The sequence below is a fragment of the Lethenteron reissneri genome, chromosome 40, assembly GCF_015708825.2.
Source record: "Lethenteron reissneri isolate LAM-NWPU_2019-01 chromosome 40, ASM1570882v1, whole genome shotgun sequence".
Taxonomy (NCBI): Eukaryota; Metazoa; Chordata; class Hyperoartia; order Petromyzontiformes; family Petromyzontidae; genus Lethenteron; species Lethenteron reissneri.
Window position 1 is genome coordinate 5,951,117 of NC_083818.1, and position 15,930 is coordinate 5,967,046.

The following is a 15,930-nucleotide window of genomic DNA, read 5'->3' on the forward strand; positions in this document are numbered from 1 at the left end:
GACTCCGCTGGCCTACACGACTCACGCCCGCAATCCGGCAATTTGTGTTGTGTGGCAAATCTCGTTACGGCTCGGGAGTATATACACACATCGGGGTGGGGCAGCACTTTCCCACCTCGGAAGCTAAGCAGGGTTGAGTCTGGATAGTGCTCAGAGATGGGAGACCCACCCATGCATTCCAGGTTGTTATAGGCTGCTACTGCCGCAGGGCTGTAGGTGGGCAGCAGAGTCCAATCCATAAGAGGTTTTTTGGGGGGTTGGTCGCCAAAGCCTACGTGTTAAATTGAGCAGAGTGCAATGTATCAAAATCCAGTGTTGTACTGGATTTGCATGCTCCCATTATCTATGCCTTCTGCCTTGGTCTACCCGAACTGACCAGCGTGGTGAAGTATGGTCAAATAAGCCCCGCGACCCACGTGGCGTGGGGAGGCCGTCGTCCAGAAGTAGCCTGACGAAATCGGTGTGGAATGTTCCATTATAACATTGGGCTGTTAGATCGTTCTATCGTGGGTTGTCGTCCTTGTCGTGGTAGAGAAGCTTGTGTACCTCCATAACCCGGAGAGAAATGCCGGCGGGACACTCAGGTTCCCAGCAGGCCCAACCATGCCGGACTGGTCAAAGAAAAAATGTACAATCTCTGGTCCTCCAGGTTGGGGGTTGGGTGTGGGGATAAAACTGAATTGTTATGGAAACCGCAACAAGTACACATTTAATACCGGACCACCAGGAGGCACCTAGCCACGGAACTGGCAGGATGACCCTATCCAATCAAAGCCCTCGGAGGGACGTTGGAAAGGTGAAAAGGGGCCTCCTGGACCCAAAGCACATCATCAAGGTTGGAGCCTGTAACGTAGGTTCCATGTACCAAACGACGTCCAAGATGGCCCAAGTTGTCCACGAGATGATACGCTACCAAATTAACATCTTAGGAGTAGGCGAGTGTCGACCAACTAAAAACCATGGGCCTGTCTTGGGGCGAAGCAGAGAAAGCTGCTAAAGACCGTCTGGCATGGCGTGGGCTTGTTGTGGCCTTATGCTCCACAGGGAGCGAAGAGGAGTAAGTAAGCTAGATCGTTGAAGTGTAAATCAGTGAAAATACGAATCCTTGTTTTGTTTTCCATTATGTCACCATTGTGCCCATCAAACCATCTGGCTGGACGAGGTTTGCCAGCGCATCACTTGTGTCAACCCAGGAATGCCAAATCTGAGTCCCTGGCACAGAAATCCCACATGTGCTGTGCACCCATCCTTAAACGACCCTGTCAACTCTCCCGTCGTTTCAGACAGCCACACAGAAGGACAAGTGCCGCGCTGCCACAGCTGGGATGAAGCGTTCTTGTGCAATAACAAACGCGTGCTGCTCATGACAGTGTGTGCCCGGGTGGAACACAGTTGACTAAATCCAAAGTAGGAGTCACGTTAACACGTGTGTTGAGTGAAAACCCATTAAAAGCTATAATAATAGAGTTTTTCACCCTTTTTTCTGGCAACAAAACTGAAACCTTTTTACAAGGATTCATGTCTGCATTAACCACAAGACTTGCAGTCAAAATGCAAACAAAAAACACACTGATAATATATGCATTGTCCTCGATTGGTCCACACCAGAGACACCTTTTTGGTACTGGCAAAGGATGTCTAATGATGTAGATCCATTGAAAGCTCCTTCGGAACACAAGACAACGAGATGGTGGTTGTGTGTGGCATATAGTACCACCACGTGCCTGCCCGCCTTCGTCTCCCCGGTGATAGTGATCGTGAAGTTAACGACACCGCCATGGGCGCACATTTTTTATTTTAGGTTGGGTCTACCGCAGGGGGAACCAGACCAGGTTGATCGGACGACTTTATGCAGGATCTGCGTATCGTAGCTCCATAGTTTTGTGATCTAGCGGATGCCACTGGGATTGTTGCACAGGGCACCAGCCACTGTGGCGTGAAATGTTGTGCAGATTAAATAGATTCATATCGATTCTTAATTTCACGACGAAGAGGTCGACTCAGCTTTCAAATGAATGTCTACCACGTGGTGTCAAAGCATCAGCGCTGAGTAAACAAAGGTAGCTCGGTGTGGTGCTGGCCCGCACACTGCTCCTGCATTCGTTGCGCAGGTCTCAATAGGTGCTCGCTAACAGCGCTTGCCACAACTGCTTATAGCAGCTATAACGGGGGGGGGGCGGAGGATCTTTGTCTGTTTCGTGTGCGCATTCAGTTACAAGAACCTGAGTTTGATTCATAGCCACGCTCGTCGCCTACCTGCTCGCTAACTGCGGCTGCCCCCAGTCGTCTTTAAGAACAATTGCGGAGGAGCTGTGGAGGGCGGGGGGGGGGGCGGTTGATGGGATCCTCGTCGTTGTTGTTTTAACCTCGTTCTGTTCGCCATCCACAGGTAGAGCAGAAGGCCGAGCCGAGCAGCAGCTGCACGTGAGATGCAGCGATGCCAACATCTTGTGTAAGACGTCGAACTCGGTAGGTGGAGGGTCGGTGGGCGGGTGGGCGGGCGGGAGCAAGGGCCAAGCGGGAGTGGTCGGGATGAATCTTGCACGGCGACGATAAATCTTACGGTAAAGCTGAATTGCAAAATGGGTTTTAAAAAAAGAGGATGACGACGACAATGACGATGACCATAACAGTTTGTGCCATTTAAAGTTGTGTCATTATTATTACGTGTTGTTGTCGTCGTCGTTGTTAGTTTTCATCCAGAGCCACGTGCTGTACGTATGTTGAATTTCTTCCACACCGTACGTAGCCAACCATGCTAATCTGAAGTGCGGTGCAAGGAGAACGAGCTAAACACAAAAAGCAGTTCTAAGGAATTGAGTTTGTCAATCTATATGACCGTTCTAGACGGCCACAGAAACGCTTCTGAGAGCGCGCGCGATGCGGAGGACCGTCTTTGTTCGACGTCGCTAGTGCCCCGTTGGAAGGACTAACTCAGCCTGCCGTGTCTCACCCTTGCCCGCCAGGGCGCGTCGGAGCCGTGCGACATATCCGTGAAAGTCTCGGGCAGCCCGTCGCCGCACGTCACCACGTTTTTCATCATGATCTACACGTGAGTCTCGGCGGCAGACACGCGGCGCAACCCCCCGCGGGCGGAGATCGGGCAACACTGCGGCGTGCCAGCTGACACGTGCCCTTGCCAGCCTCGTCCCGTGCTTCTTCGCTCGTGCGTGCGGGCGGGGATCCGAATGGAAACGTTCAAATGTTTGCGCATTCTCCGTTGGCGAACGAATGGCAGTGCGACAGTGAGGGATTCTTGAATTGGGCTCGTGCGAAGGTTGGAGTCGTTGCCCGCTCGTATGCACGGCAGGCTGTGTGTTGTCGGCCACTCCAGTCTCAGCTGCTTCGATTGATTTAGTTTTGCAACACAGTTGCACGCTACTTAGCCATTAAACATATATGTGGGGGGTGGGGGGGAGCGCCTGTCCGTGCGTAATAAAGTATTTGCGAGCAAGCCTGACATCCAACCCTCCCCTCTGGTCTGGATCGCCCAGCTCAGTAAGTGCGGTGGGGAATCAAGGCAAAGAAAAGTGCCTGCCAAGCCTATTAACAAAAAAACTATTGAAGACATTTCATGTAAGCAAGTAATTCTTAAATAATGAAACATGAGAAGAAATTACGAATCTCAGTGTGTCATTTGCCACGATCAAGGCCGATTTATTGAAGCGCATGAATGATTATTCAGCCAGTTGTCAGGCTGCCATTATGTCCACGTGACCCCATCCAGCCAATCAGAGCAGGTGCGAGAACAAATATTTTAAAGGCTGACCAGATCTAAATTCAAGAAAGGTATTAACTACCTTCAGTCGTGCTGTGTGTTGCTGGCTGCGTGTGGTAACAGTCACTCCTGGAACCCATATACAATGGTCATATAAATAGTAATTTATGAAACGCTAAATCATTCTGAACGTATCTCTTTGCCGTCTCATCGCTCCGTGTTCATTAAATAAGCGTGGACATCGTACATTTTGAGTCGGCATCATGGAACTACGAAATCGTCACCGCCTCGATCGGCATCACAAGCACTAACGACAAATATCCCCCGTATAGCCTTTAACAGACTGTCGGCACAAATGCTGTTAGCGAGCACCTATAAAGGCCAGCAAGGCGCACGAGGGGTGGGTGTCCAGCACCACGCCCAACCACCTTTGTCTCCCTCGTGACGATGTTTACAAATCACACCAGGTACTCAACTGAGGCCGAGTCGACCTAGGGAAGGTCCAGGACCGGTTCTTATAATCATCACTTGGCCGCGAGTGGGAATTGAACATGGGTTCGCTGGGTTCATAGCGCAGCGCGCTAACCACTCCACTACTACCACCCCTCCCCACCACCACCACCACCATCAAAACCACAAGCAGCAGATCTAGGGCATTGTCCAGCTGATTGAACTCCATCATCATCATCATCAAGCCATGGATCGTCTTGTACAGATGCAAAGGCAACGGTGGTGTTAACCTTCGACGCCCACGCTCTGCAGCGAAGGGTACATGTTTCATAATGCGCAGCGTCAGTCCTGCAGTGAATGTCACTCTGCAGCGTTTGTTCCGCAACCAAAGGAAAAACCAATGACTGCATGCACCATCTACGTTGGGCGTTGCCAGCTTTGAAAATTAAATTCCCACAAGCCAAAGTGACATGCTCGCTTGATTATTGCACGTAGTGTTCCCTGGTGTGGCATCCTTTTGTGCCGCTTCGTAATTTTAACATGGCATTTAAAATAACAGCTATCCCGATCTGTTTAAACTTTTTATTTGAATCTCCACCCCCCCCCCCTCCCATATATGTATATTATTACTTTGGGGATGTTTTGCGTTCTGTAATCTTCTTGTCCAATGTTCTTTTTGTCAAGTGCTGTTGTTGAGATTGTCTACAATGGGTGTGTGTCGCCAATTCTGCGTCTTTAGTATTTTACAAACTGCCCACCTCTTAACCCACACTTCCCACTGTGTCGTCGATCATCATCTTCCCTCCTGTCATTCGTACTTGTGTTATTAGGCCCTCTTCCGCTGCGCCTTTCGCTCCCTGCATCTACGCCTTTTGTTTACCCTCTGATTCTATCCACCGCATCTATCACTGCCTGTCTTTATACATCTCATTATTTCTTCCACTTTGTCCGTGTGTCTCTGCTTGCCTGCTTATCTTCTGGCCTGCCAGCATTTTACAATGGTCTGCCTGTATAGCGATGTTTGTCTCTCACAATCACCATCACACACCTCCTGCACCCACCCAACCACCCACCACACCCACCCCACCACACCCACCAACCCACACACCCACCCACCACACCACAACCATCCACCCACCACACCACACCACACCCACCCACCACACCCACCAACTCACACACCCACCCACCGCAACAACCACCCACCTCGACCATTCCTTATTCACCACCACCACCTCCTGCACCCACCCACCACACCCACCACACCGACCATTCCCCGCACCTCCGATTACCACGGTTGGCTAGAACGTACGGCGCAAAAGAAGTTCAACGTACATACAGACATACATTCTCCCTCCGCCACCCGCCCCGCGCACAGGGACCCGTACCACGCGGTACCCGTACAACTGTGGCGCATGATGGTGCACTGGGTGCAGCGTGTCGACGTCTCCTGCCAGCTCGGGCAGTCGGCGCGCGCGTCTTTGCCTCTGCGGGGGACTCGCGCCCTGCGCCGGGTCCAGTGCCACGTGGCCCAGCCCGACGCCGTCGTTGAGGTACGAGCGTGCGGTGGGCCGCTGGCGAGACGTTGACTACCTCGCCTGGTCTGCAGGAGGTTCATGGGTTCCATCCCCACCCTGACGCCTGCTGTATATTTGGAGTTTGCGTGTCTCTCTCTCTCTCTCCCCGTGGTGAGATGTTAATTACCTTGCCTGTTATACAGGAGGTCATGGGTTCAATCCTGACCCTGACGCCTGCTGTATATTTGGAGTTTGCGTGTCTCTTATCATCGTCATCATCATGGTGGCTAGGAGATGTTAACTACCTCGCCTGGTCTACAGGAGATCGTGGGTTCAATCCCCACCCTGACGCCTGCTGTATATTTGGAGTTTGCGTGTCTCTTATCGTCGTCATCATCACGGTGGCTAGGAGATGTTAACTACCTCGCCTGGTCTACAGGAGATCGTGGGTTCAATCCCCACCCTGACGCTTGCTGTATATTTGGAGTTTGCGTGTCTCTCTCTCTCCGTGGTGAGATGTTAATTACCTCGCCTGTTATACAGGAGGGCATGGGTTCAATCCTGACCCTGACGCCTGCTGTATATTTGGAGTTTGCGTGTCTCTTATCATCGTCATCATCACGGTGGCTAGGAGATGTTAACTACATCGCCTGGTCTACAGGAGATCGTGGGTTCAATCCCCACCCTGACACCTGCTGCATATTTGGAGTTTGCGTGTTCTCTCTCTCTCTCCCCGTGGTCGCGTGGATTTTTCTTCGGGTCCTCCGGTTTTTCCCTCCACGTTTAGAAACGTGCGTTTAGAGTATTTGGCTGCTATACATTTCCACGTGATAAGCCACTTCGTTGAGCTGTCATTTGTGGCCAGGTCACTTCTGAAAAAGAGCCATACAGCTCATTGGGCCTTACCTGGTAAAATTAAAATAGCTATAGTAACTATAGTTAGACGGGCCTCCCGCATGCTCCAACAGTCATGTGGATGACTTAAGGCCGAATGAGAGCCCGTTGCCTGTGACCAAATCAAATGGAATAAACTAAAACTAAACTTTTAATTTTGTCAGGTAAGGCCCACTGAGCCATATAGCTTCTTTTTCAGAAGCGACCTGCCCATAATTGATAGCCCAACGAAGTGGCTTATCACGTGGAAAATGATAGCAGCCACGAATACTCTAAACGCAGTCCCTCTACTTATCAAAACGTTTTCGGCCAATCATTCAATCCGTGCGCATTTGTGCGTGTGGGATGAAACCGGTAGCGCCCTGGAGAAAAAAAAACCCTACGGGGGTGGCTGAGACCCCGATTTAGAGCCCGGGATCTCGACGGTGATGCTGCCACCACGGTCAGCTCTTCTTGAAAGCCGATTGCGTCTGCGAGCGTTTGCGAGCGGGGGTTTACCGTTGGATTTGAAGGCAGCGGACACGTGCGACCGTATTTAAATCTGGACTTAACATTAATTTTTCATCGTCACGAATTGTTCCCCAAGTGCTTTATGCCCAGCTGGTTGTTGTAGATCATACATTTCTGAGCAGATACTGTACGTTCCGCAGCGTACCGCAGGTAGGAGGCTTATAACCAACCACCCCCTCCTACCCCGCAGGGAATGATTTCATTATCGCAATACAGGGTCGTGAATTAATTGAATAATTATATAATGAGTTCCTCTTTTTCGTCCTCTTCTTACCGTGTATTTTTTGTTTCTCGTTCTTACAGCCTCATAATCGCACTCATTTATACATTTCTTTTTTATTCACGGAAATGTTTCACGAATGTGATCGACAAATTATCAGGCTCGCAATTTGATGCACGTGACCGTGAACGTTTGACGAATCGATGCATGGTTGCATGCCAACAACAAACCCTTGTAATGTAGCCGGGCAAGTGGACAAACGGGATCATCTGTGTAACAAATCGAAAGAAAACGAGTAGGCAGGCAAGTAAGGTAGCGTTCTTGTCGATAATCATGCAACAACAAAAAAACTACCAAGACAGCAAGTCTTGTTTTGCAAGAGATGCGAGTGTAATATTGTGTTAGGGAGTAATTTACAGGGCACAAATTTCATGCCAACAACAAACCGGCAAATTATATTCTTCACAATGAAGGCTTTTTGGGTATCCATTATTTATAATAATTGACTGTTGCAGTCAGCGCTGCCAGACAATACTAGTTTATTACGAAAGTTATTTTGATCGGACCTGCCATCCAATTTCGTAAGCGCTTCAAGGGATTATTATTTGTTTTTAAGTTGTTATGCGCACATAATAGCTCGCGATGCCGAGCGTCGCGACGAAGATGCGTTTTGTGTGCCGCAGTTCGAAATCGCTCTTAGCTGGGTTGTAGGCGAACTCATCCCACTGGATGTCAACAAATTAAGTACCACTTTGCAGAGAGTCCACAGCCAGTGGTTTGTCCTTGGAAGGGAACGGACCATTGCCCTCTAATGTATCAGTTCTGCCGCTGGCTTCGTGGAAATGAACGCCTGCCCTGCACTTATTCTTGGTTCTTTCGGTAAAGTCACGGATTGCAATCGAAACGTCGTCAGAATTGTATTGTTTTATTTTTATTATTTTATTATTTCCCTTCTACGTGACTTTACCGAAAGAACCAAGAATATGAATCCCTGCAGTCACGAAAGCTTTACATCGAAATTTGCCCTGCACTTGTTTGAGCGTAGAGACACTTGGCTCACGTACACGGTGAGTGGTGCAGTATTTGTATTCAAATTTTTCTACGCTGTTATGAATGTCATACGCGCGGTTGAGCCCGGATGGTGCTTGGATGAGTGACTGCCTCCACACAAGCAAAGCTACGTGGAGGGCACTCGATGGTCGGTGGTGCAAGAGTTTTAAATTGTTGTACTCTACTCCTGCGCTTGCACGGCTCTACTCCCCCCGGCTTCACAAACCCGCATAGACCAACGTCGTGAAGTACGTATTGTGACTGACACTGCAGCGGGGTTAACAAAGTGACTGTGCATTTTATTTAATATAGTTCAATTTAAATCACAAATGCAGATCGGTTTGCCCCGATTTCCCGCGTGTGCGGGCCCAATGGTTTTGTTTCTCCCCCCCCCCCCTCTCTCACCGCTCCCCGCAGAGCCCCCACCCCCACCACCACACTCATCATTATCACCGTCGTCGTTATATTTTTTTGCGGCCACGGCGAGCGGCTCGCGACGAAGCCGCGGCATTGTGCCCCAACTTCTTGGGAGGGGGAAGCAATCAAGACGCCCGTTAATTGGTTTTCGCCGCCCTTCCCCCGCCTCGGCACGCCGCAAGCCAGCGGAGGCCGACCCCCGGCGGGGTCAAGACCCGCGTCCGCAATGAGCGCCTGACGCGGGTGCTCATTAAGCGATTGGGAAATGGCAGCGTGGCATTTTGCGCAGACGTGACACGCGCCGGGGTCGGCGGGGGGGGGGTTCAATCACGTGCCCGACGTGCGGCCCGCTAAAAAGAGGGAAGTTGAGGCGAGGCAGCTGGGACAACCACGCCCGCCCGCGCTTCCTCGTGTTTCGAGAGACGACTTTGCGAGAGAGAAGCGGCGCACGGTGCCTCGGTTGACGATGACGGACAAAGTCTCTCTCTGTCTCCCTTTTACGGCCCAGAGCCAGTGGTAGAAATTTCGCTCCCCTATTGCCGGGGAGGGGGGGGGGGCGATTCCATCTGACTCGGCCACAGAATTGCGTGAAACTTTATTGACCCCCCCCCCCCCCCCCAGAGCCTCCGTCACCGCACCAGAATTTGAGCTCGCAAACTTCTGATTATTAACCCGAATCCTGGCCGGTGATGAATTAATAATAATAGCAATTGTAATTAAACTAAGTACGCAATATAAGCTCACCTGGGCTGGAGCGATAGGGCAGTGTCTGGCATGCTGCGTTACTAGCCTTGCAACTCGGGATGGGTTCCTGGCACGGCTGATATCAGTGGCTGCCTTAGTTCAAAGCCACTGCTGATGAAGTGCCATCACATGGTCAGTTTAAGGCTGAAATTAGGTCGTGGAGACCCAAACCCCAATACAAGCAGGGCACCGCAGTGGCGAGATGTTAACTCCCTCTCTTGGGATACAGGAGGTTGTAGGTTCCATCCCAACCCTGACGCCTGTTGTATATTTGGAGCTTGCATGTTCTTCCCTGGTCGCGTTGATTTTTCTTCGAGTCCTCCGGTTTTTCCCTCCACATTTAGAATCAACTCCCGTTTAGAGTGTTTGACTGCTATACATTTCCACGTGAAAAGCCACTTTGTTGAGCTATCATTTGTGGTCGGGTCGTTTCTCAAAAAGAGCTATACAGCTCAGTGGGCCTTACCTGGTAAAATAAAAAAAATAGTTTACAGTTTTACAAACATCGCCCTGAACACATGCATTCTGCTTTCGTATCTTGGAAGCTAAGCTGGCTTTAACCTGGTTTGTACTTAGATTGGAGACTGATTCGGAGTACCAGGTGTTGTAGCCTTGAGCTGCGAAGATGACGAGAGGGCACTTGAGTCTTGAACCTCGCCTTGTTGAGTATTACCGCACGTCGTTGAGTGAAGATTTTCTCTTCTGAGTACTCCGGTTTGAGCCTATTTACCCAAACACTTGTTAAGGAAATCAGCCCAACATTGCAACGCAGGAAACCTCCTGAACGAGACCCTCGAGACTCATTGAGGCTTTCCCAGGTAAACGAACAAAAATTATCTTTCCGCAATCGGCCAGAAATCGAGCCGACTTTGAACTCACAAAACAGGCCCCCGCGCACGCCAACAAAAAAGCAAAGCCCTCAAAAGGGGCCCCAGAAATAGCGTTATTGACCCTCGATTTGCAGAAGAAACAAATGAATGTGGAGCGAGTCGCCCACGGACATTCGCCCCAAAGCGCGTGGCCGGCGCTCAGATTGCGCTATCCGCGCTGGGAGCCGGTGGCGTGGCGGGGGGAGGGTGGTTCAGTTGAACGATTGATAGTTTCCCACGCAATTCACATTAAATCAATTGGCCTCGGTTTGACGTGGCCTTTCTGAGCGCGGGGGGGGGGGTGAGAGGGGGAACCGAGGCTGTATCGTCGCAGCCACATTGCACGGCTTAAATTGACCCCCCCCCCCCGCTCGTATCGCGAGTAGCCCGCAGCAGTCCTCTAGCAAGTGGGCTTGTGGCGAGCATTACACGGCAGGTTTAGGCTACGATGGTGCGTGGGTGGAGAAGTGTGGGTGGGGGGGCAGCAGGGGGGGACGGTGTGAGCCGTTTCTCTCCGTGACCGGCTTCCAAGCGGAGATCGCCCCCGAGTGTTTTGTTCGTAAGTGGACTTTTTTTTCCCTTCGAAAAGCGCGCAAGCGATGTTAGAAACTTTCAACTTGCTTTTACCGAGTTGGAAAGATCGTAAAGGGCCACGCAGCTCCCTTATGAGGATGGGTTTCGGAGCGGTAATGATGGTTCACTTGTGTTCGTGTGCCAACGTAAGCTGAGCGGGTTTGTTTTGAGTAAGCTTGTTTGGGGCTTTTTTTCTTGTTGGGGTATATTGTTGACGATCGTATCGTCCGTGCATTTGTTGCAGAAATTATCACGTGTTTATCCCTCCGCATTCGATAACCCCACGCCCCCCGTACGTACACATCGGAACACAACACACAAGATGATTTAGCTTTGTTTAACACGTGCTGCCCTTATGCTCGTCACTATTACATCTTTAAATATAAAATAAACCACTTAGCCGCGCGCTATCTCTCTGTCTCTCACCATAACCAGCTAGCACGGCCGCCGCCAGCCTTTCTAAATTTGCGCAGTCTGGTGGAACGGGTTGTTGTCTGCTATAATACGGCCTCGGGCGCAGTGTAGCGGGCGGTAAGGCATGGCCCGATGAGCCCTAATGAGGATGACCTATACACCAAGCAAGGCTTATAATACCCGCAGCATGTCACGGCCATCACCTGTATTGACTGCTTTCCTAAAATCAAGTCCCGGCCAGGGTGTGAAGGGACGGCACCGCAGTTGTCGGAACAGAGTTCGATCCCCAGTCGTGGCTAACGCCGGTGGTGAGCGATATCTGAAACCGGTTCTGCGCCCCCCCCCCCGCCGTTCCCCCCCCCCCGCAAATATACTTCAGTGGAAGCGAATCGTGGCCTGCTGAGAGATCTCTGTAAAAGTGACTGGCAGTGATTGAATAGGCAACTATCGAGGCATATGGCAATCGCTTCAGTGGGTTTCTAGGAAAATAGATTGCATTTGCATCATAATAATAATAGATCTACGGGAAAGTTACTGAAGCTCAGCGGCTGAGATGCAACAAATGTTGTCATTACAATAGTTTCAGACGTGGCTTTAAATTCACATTAAAAAGCAGCTGCCGCCGAGTTTAAACAGAAGCAACAGGTAACACCGCAGGCATTAACGGGTTTCTCCCATCACGTGTCCATTGCCGTACAGCCTTGATTCAGGATTTCTCAGGAACCTACCCAGCGCACCGACGACCTTTTTGGTGATTGCTGCGGCTGCTGCCGCATTGATGGCTCCGCTGGTGGCAGCAGCAGCAGCACAATTAACGACAAAACTCAACACACTCGGTCTTCTTGGTTCTTTCGGTAAAGTCACGTAGAAGGAAAATAATAAAATAACAAAAATAAAACATAATAAAATAATTCTCACGACGTTTCAGCCAGAACGCGAGCAGCCGTTCTCAGGTGAAGGATGGCTGCTTGCGTTGTGGCCAAAACGTCGTGAGAATTATTTTATTATGTTTTATTTGTATTTTTTTATTTCCCTTCTACGTGACTTTACCGAAAGAGCCAAGAAGATGAATCCCTGCAGTCACGAAAGCTTTAAATCGAAATTCAACACACTCGACTTAACGCTGTGGCCTTAAAGGGAAAACGAGTATATAACAGGCGACATTGCGACAACTTGGCCTCCCTCGTAACGCGTAAATTAATAGACACACGAGACGAGCCAGAAACTGCGGCGCCGCTTCAACCCCTCTTCATGTGGCCCATCGCAGCAAGTCACAAGCGTCACGTTAACAGACAAACACTCCCTGTCACGTGACTCGGGGGAGCCAATCAGATTGAGCCCGTGACATCACTTGGCTGGCCTCAATACAAAAGGTTTCTGTTTGGTGTTTTTACATCTTAACACCTCCTGTTTTATTGCCAGAAAGGGTAAAACCTATTCTTATATTCTTATGCTCAATGTAAGTCACATAACGCGTGGGGGGGGAAGCGAAAATGTCAACATCGACACACCGCTGTTTTGACATTAATTAATAATTGTGATCATTTACATCCCTCTGTCATTACAGGATCCCCTCGTTATTTACGAACTTGCTATCCGCGATTTTGGCTGTCCGCGAATCACATCTGGTGAACCACCAACCCTCGTTACCTCCACAGTGCTGGATTACACGTCACGTGAATAGCCAGCACTGCCCAGATAAATAAGGTGCGATGTTAACTACCTCGCCTGATATACAGGAGGTCGTGGGTTCGATCCCGAGCCTGACGATGCCTGCTGTATATTTGGAGTTTGCGTGTCTCTCTCTCTCATCATCACTGTGGCTATGAGATGTTAACTACCTCGCCTGGTATACAGGAGATCGTGGGTTCGATCCCGAGCCTGATGATGCCTGCTGTATATTTGGAGTTTGCGTGTCTCTCTCTCATCATCATCACGGTGGCTAGGAGATGTTAACTAACTCGCCTGGTGTGCAGGAGGTCGTGGGTTCGGTCCCGAGCCTGACGATGCCTGCTGTATATTTGGAGTTTGCGTGTCTCTCTCTCTCTCATCATCATCACTGTGGCTATGCGATGTTAACTACCTCGCCTGATATAAAGGAGGTCGTGGGTTTGATCCCAACCCTGACGATGCCTGCTGTATATTTGGAGTTTGCGTCTCTCTCTCTCTCTCTCCCTATGGCGAGATGTTAATTACCTCACCTGATATACAGGAGGTCGTGGGTGCGATCCCAACCCTGACGCCTTTATATTTGGAGTTTGCATGTTCCCCCCGTGGTCGTGTACATTTTTCTCCGGGTCCTCCGGTTTTCCCCTCCACATTTAGAATCAACGTCACGCGTTCAGAGTACTTGGCTGCCGCTATAAATTTGCATGTGATCACAAGCCACTTCGTTGAGCTGTCATTTGTGGCCAGGCCGTTTCTGAAAAATAAACAGCTGTATAGCTCAGTGGGGCCTTACCCGATGAAAAATAAGAAGTTTAGTTCAGTTTCGATTTAAAGCTTTCGTGACTGCAGGGATTCATCTTCTTGGTTCTTTCGGTAAAGTCACGTAGAAGGGAAATAATAAAATAATAAAAATAAACATAATAAAATAATTCTCACGACGTTTCGGCCACAGCGCAAGCAGCCGTCCTCAGGTGAAGAACAGGTCTGTCGGAAAGACAGCGTCTTCACCTGAGGACGGCTGCTTGCGTTGTGGCCGAAACGTCGTGAGAATTATTTAATCATGTTTTATTTTTATTATTTCCCTTCTACGTGACTTTACCGAAAGAACCAAGAAGTTTAGTTCAGTTTAAATCGTTGAGTCTGACTTCGACCGTCCGGCCACTGCCTTCCCCCTCTCCGCGCCCCCCCCACGCCCCCTCTAGGTATCTCCGCGGGACGAGTTCACGCTGCAGCCCGACTCGGTGCACGAGGTCTCTCTCCGCGTGCGCCCGCTCTCCGCCGGTACCCGGAGCCACCTGCTGAGCGCCGTCGACACGGAGTCGCTCGCCATGCTCAACTGCTGGCTCGTGTGCGTCTCCTGCTCGCCGCCCGTCATCTCCAGGGTGCGGCCCCGGTGCTAGCATGACACGGCACTTGCCACCCTCCCATTTGCTGCCATCGTTGCGGACAGCCGCCGGAAGCGATGTGTCTGAAGCTTCTTTTGATGCTGTTGTCACTGCTATTTTCGTTCAGCTGCTGTTGTTTGCCGTGACGGTTGCCGCAAGTGTTGCTTCCCCGAGGGGGTAGTCAAGCCTGAAATTGAAAGCTTTTTCAATAGGGCCCAACATTAGTTTCAAATACAAACAGTCAATATATTTTATTTGATAAATAGCAATTAAATATACATTTTCACGATATCACGAGGAGCCGGGGGGCCATCACCCTTACCCCTGCTTTCCCCACCCCCACCCTCCCCCATTGGATCCGCCACTGTGCCAATATTACTCCCGTTATCTCTGCTGCTGGAAACGTTGCTGTCGCTGCTTCTGTCGCCTTACCTGCAACTGCTATTGCTGCTGCAGTTCATTCAAATCGTGTTGCTGCTGCTGCAACAATTTATCACTGGGTCAAGTATTTGTGCTGCCGTTGCTGCTGCACCCCCACCACCACCAGCACCGGCACCAGCACCAGCACCACCACCATCACACTGGGGTTGGAGAGGGCATCTACTCATTCAAGCTGCCTCCCTAAGCCCTGCTTCCCACCAACCCTCCTGGGAATTGAGCTTCCTTATGTCCCAGCAAATGACTGATTACAGGATTTAAATAATTACCATCTTGTTACATTAATGCATTCGCCACCACTGTGCCGCCGACAGGAAATGGTTTTCATTTTGGCGTCACTGTTGCAAAATACCGCTGCGTGGGTTGTCGCTGGTCGTATTGGTGGGTCGTACCGCGTGGTCGTTCGGCACGATGTCCGACGTTTCTCTCCGCGTGCTGGGAGCTTCTTCAGTTCCTATTTGTCTGCTTATTTCGTGTAGCAAAACGTCGGGACGTCGCGCCAAACAACAATTTACAACAGCAACATGCGCTGCAACCCGAAAGGGCACCTGAGCGCTGTGGTAAAATGTTTTGGCAGTGTTTGTTTCGAGTGCAGAAAGTAGATGGGTCGTAAGGTATAATAGTGTAAGGGAGTGGCAATATCACCGTGCATCGATTCATTGATTGAAACTAAAAATAACAATTGTGTTTACTTCCATGCAAAGAACCGTGCATTGAACGATTCACAATTCATGCACATGATGTGCAAATTATATATGCAGAATTTTCTTGATTTGGACCAGAGGTCGCAAACGGGTTTTGATTCTTTACCCGTACCCGTACCCGGCCGCACCAGGGTCGCAAACGGGTACCCGTACCCGGCCGTACCCTACCCGATACCCGGCCGGGTACGGGTAGCCGGGTATCGGGTACCCGATTGCGACCTCTGGGATGACGCCATGTTGCAGGCGCGGGTGGGTTGATTCTAGGAACTTGAATTGTGAGAAGAGACAAGACGTTGGGAAATGAGTGACAAACGGTTACTCACCAGTGACTCACGGCCTACCCGTACCCGGCCGCACCA

The 15,930-nt window shown here is 50.4% G+C and overlaps 1 protein-coding gene across 2 annotated transcripts in view; it reads left to right on the forward strand.

Annotated features, from left to right (window-relative positions):
• The window catches only part of NPHP4 (nephrocystin 4), a 277,215-nt gene that overhangs the window by 247,776 nt on the left and 13,509 nt on the right, over positions 1-15,930 (forward strand). For both annotated transcript variants that reach the window (XM_061567973.1, XM_061567974.1), the window contains 4 exons: positions 2,390-2,469; positions 2,967-3,052; positions 5,547-5,721; positions 14,247-14,426. In XM_061567973.1, coding sequence (XP_061423957.1) covers positions 2,390-2,469; positions 2,967-3,052; positions 5,547-5,721; positions 14,247-14,426 — 521 coding nt within the window. The remainder of the gene's footprint in view (positions 1-2,389; positions 2,470-2,966; positions 3,053-5,546; positions 5,722-14,246; positions 14,427-15,930) is intronic.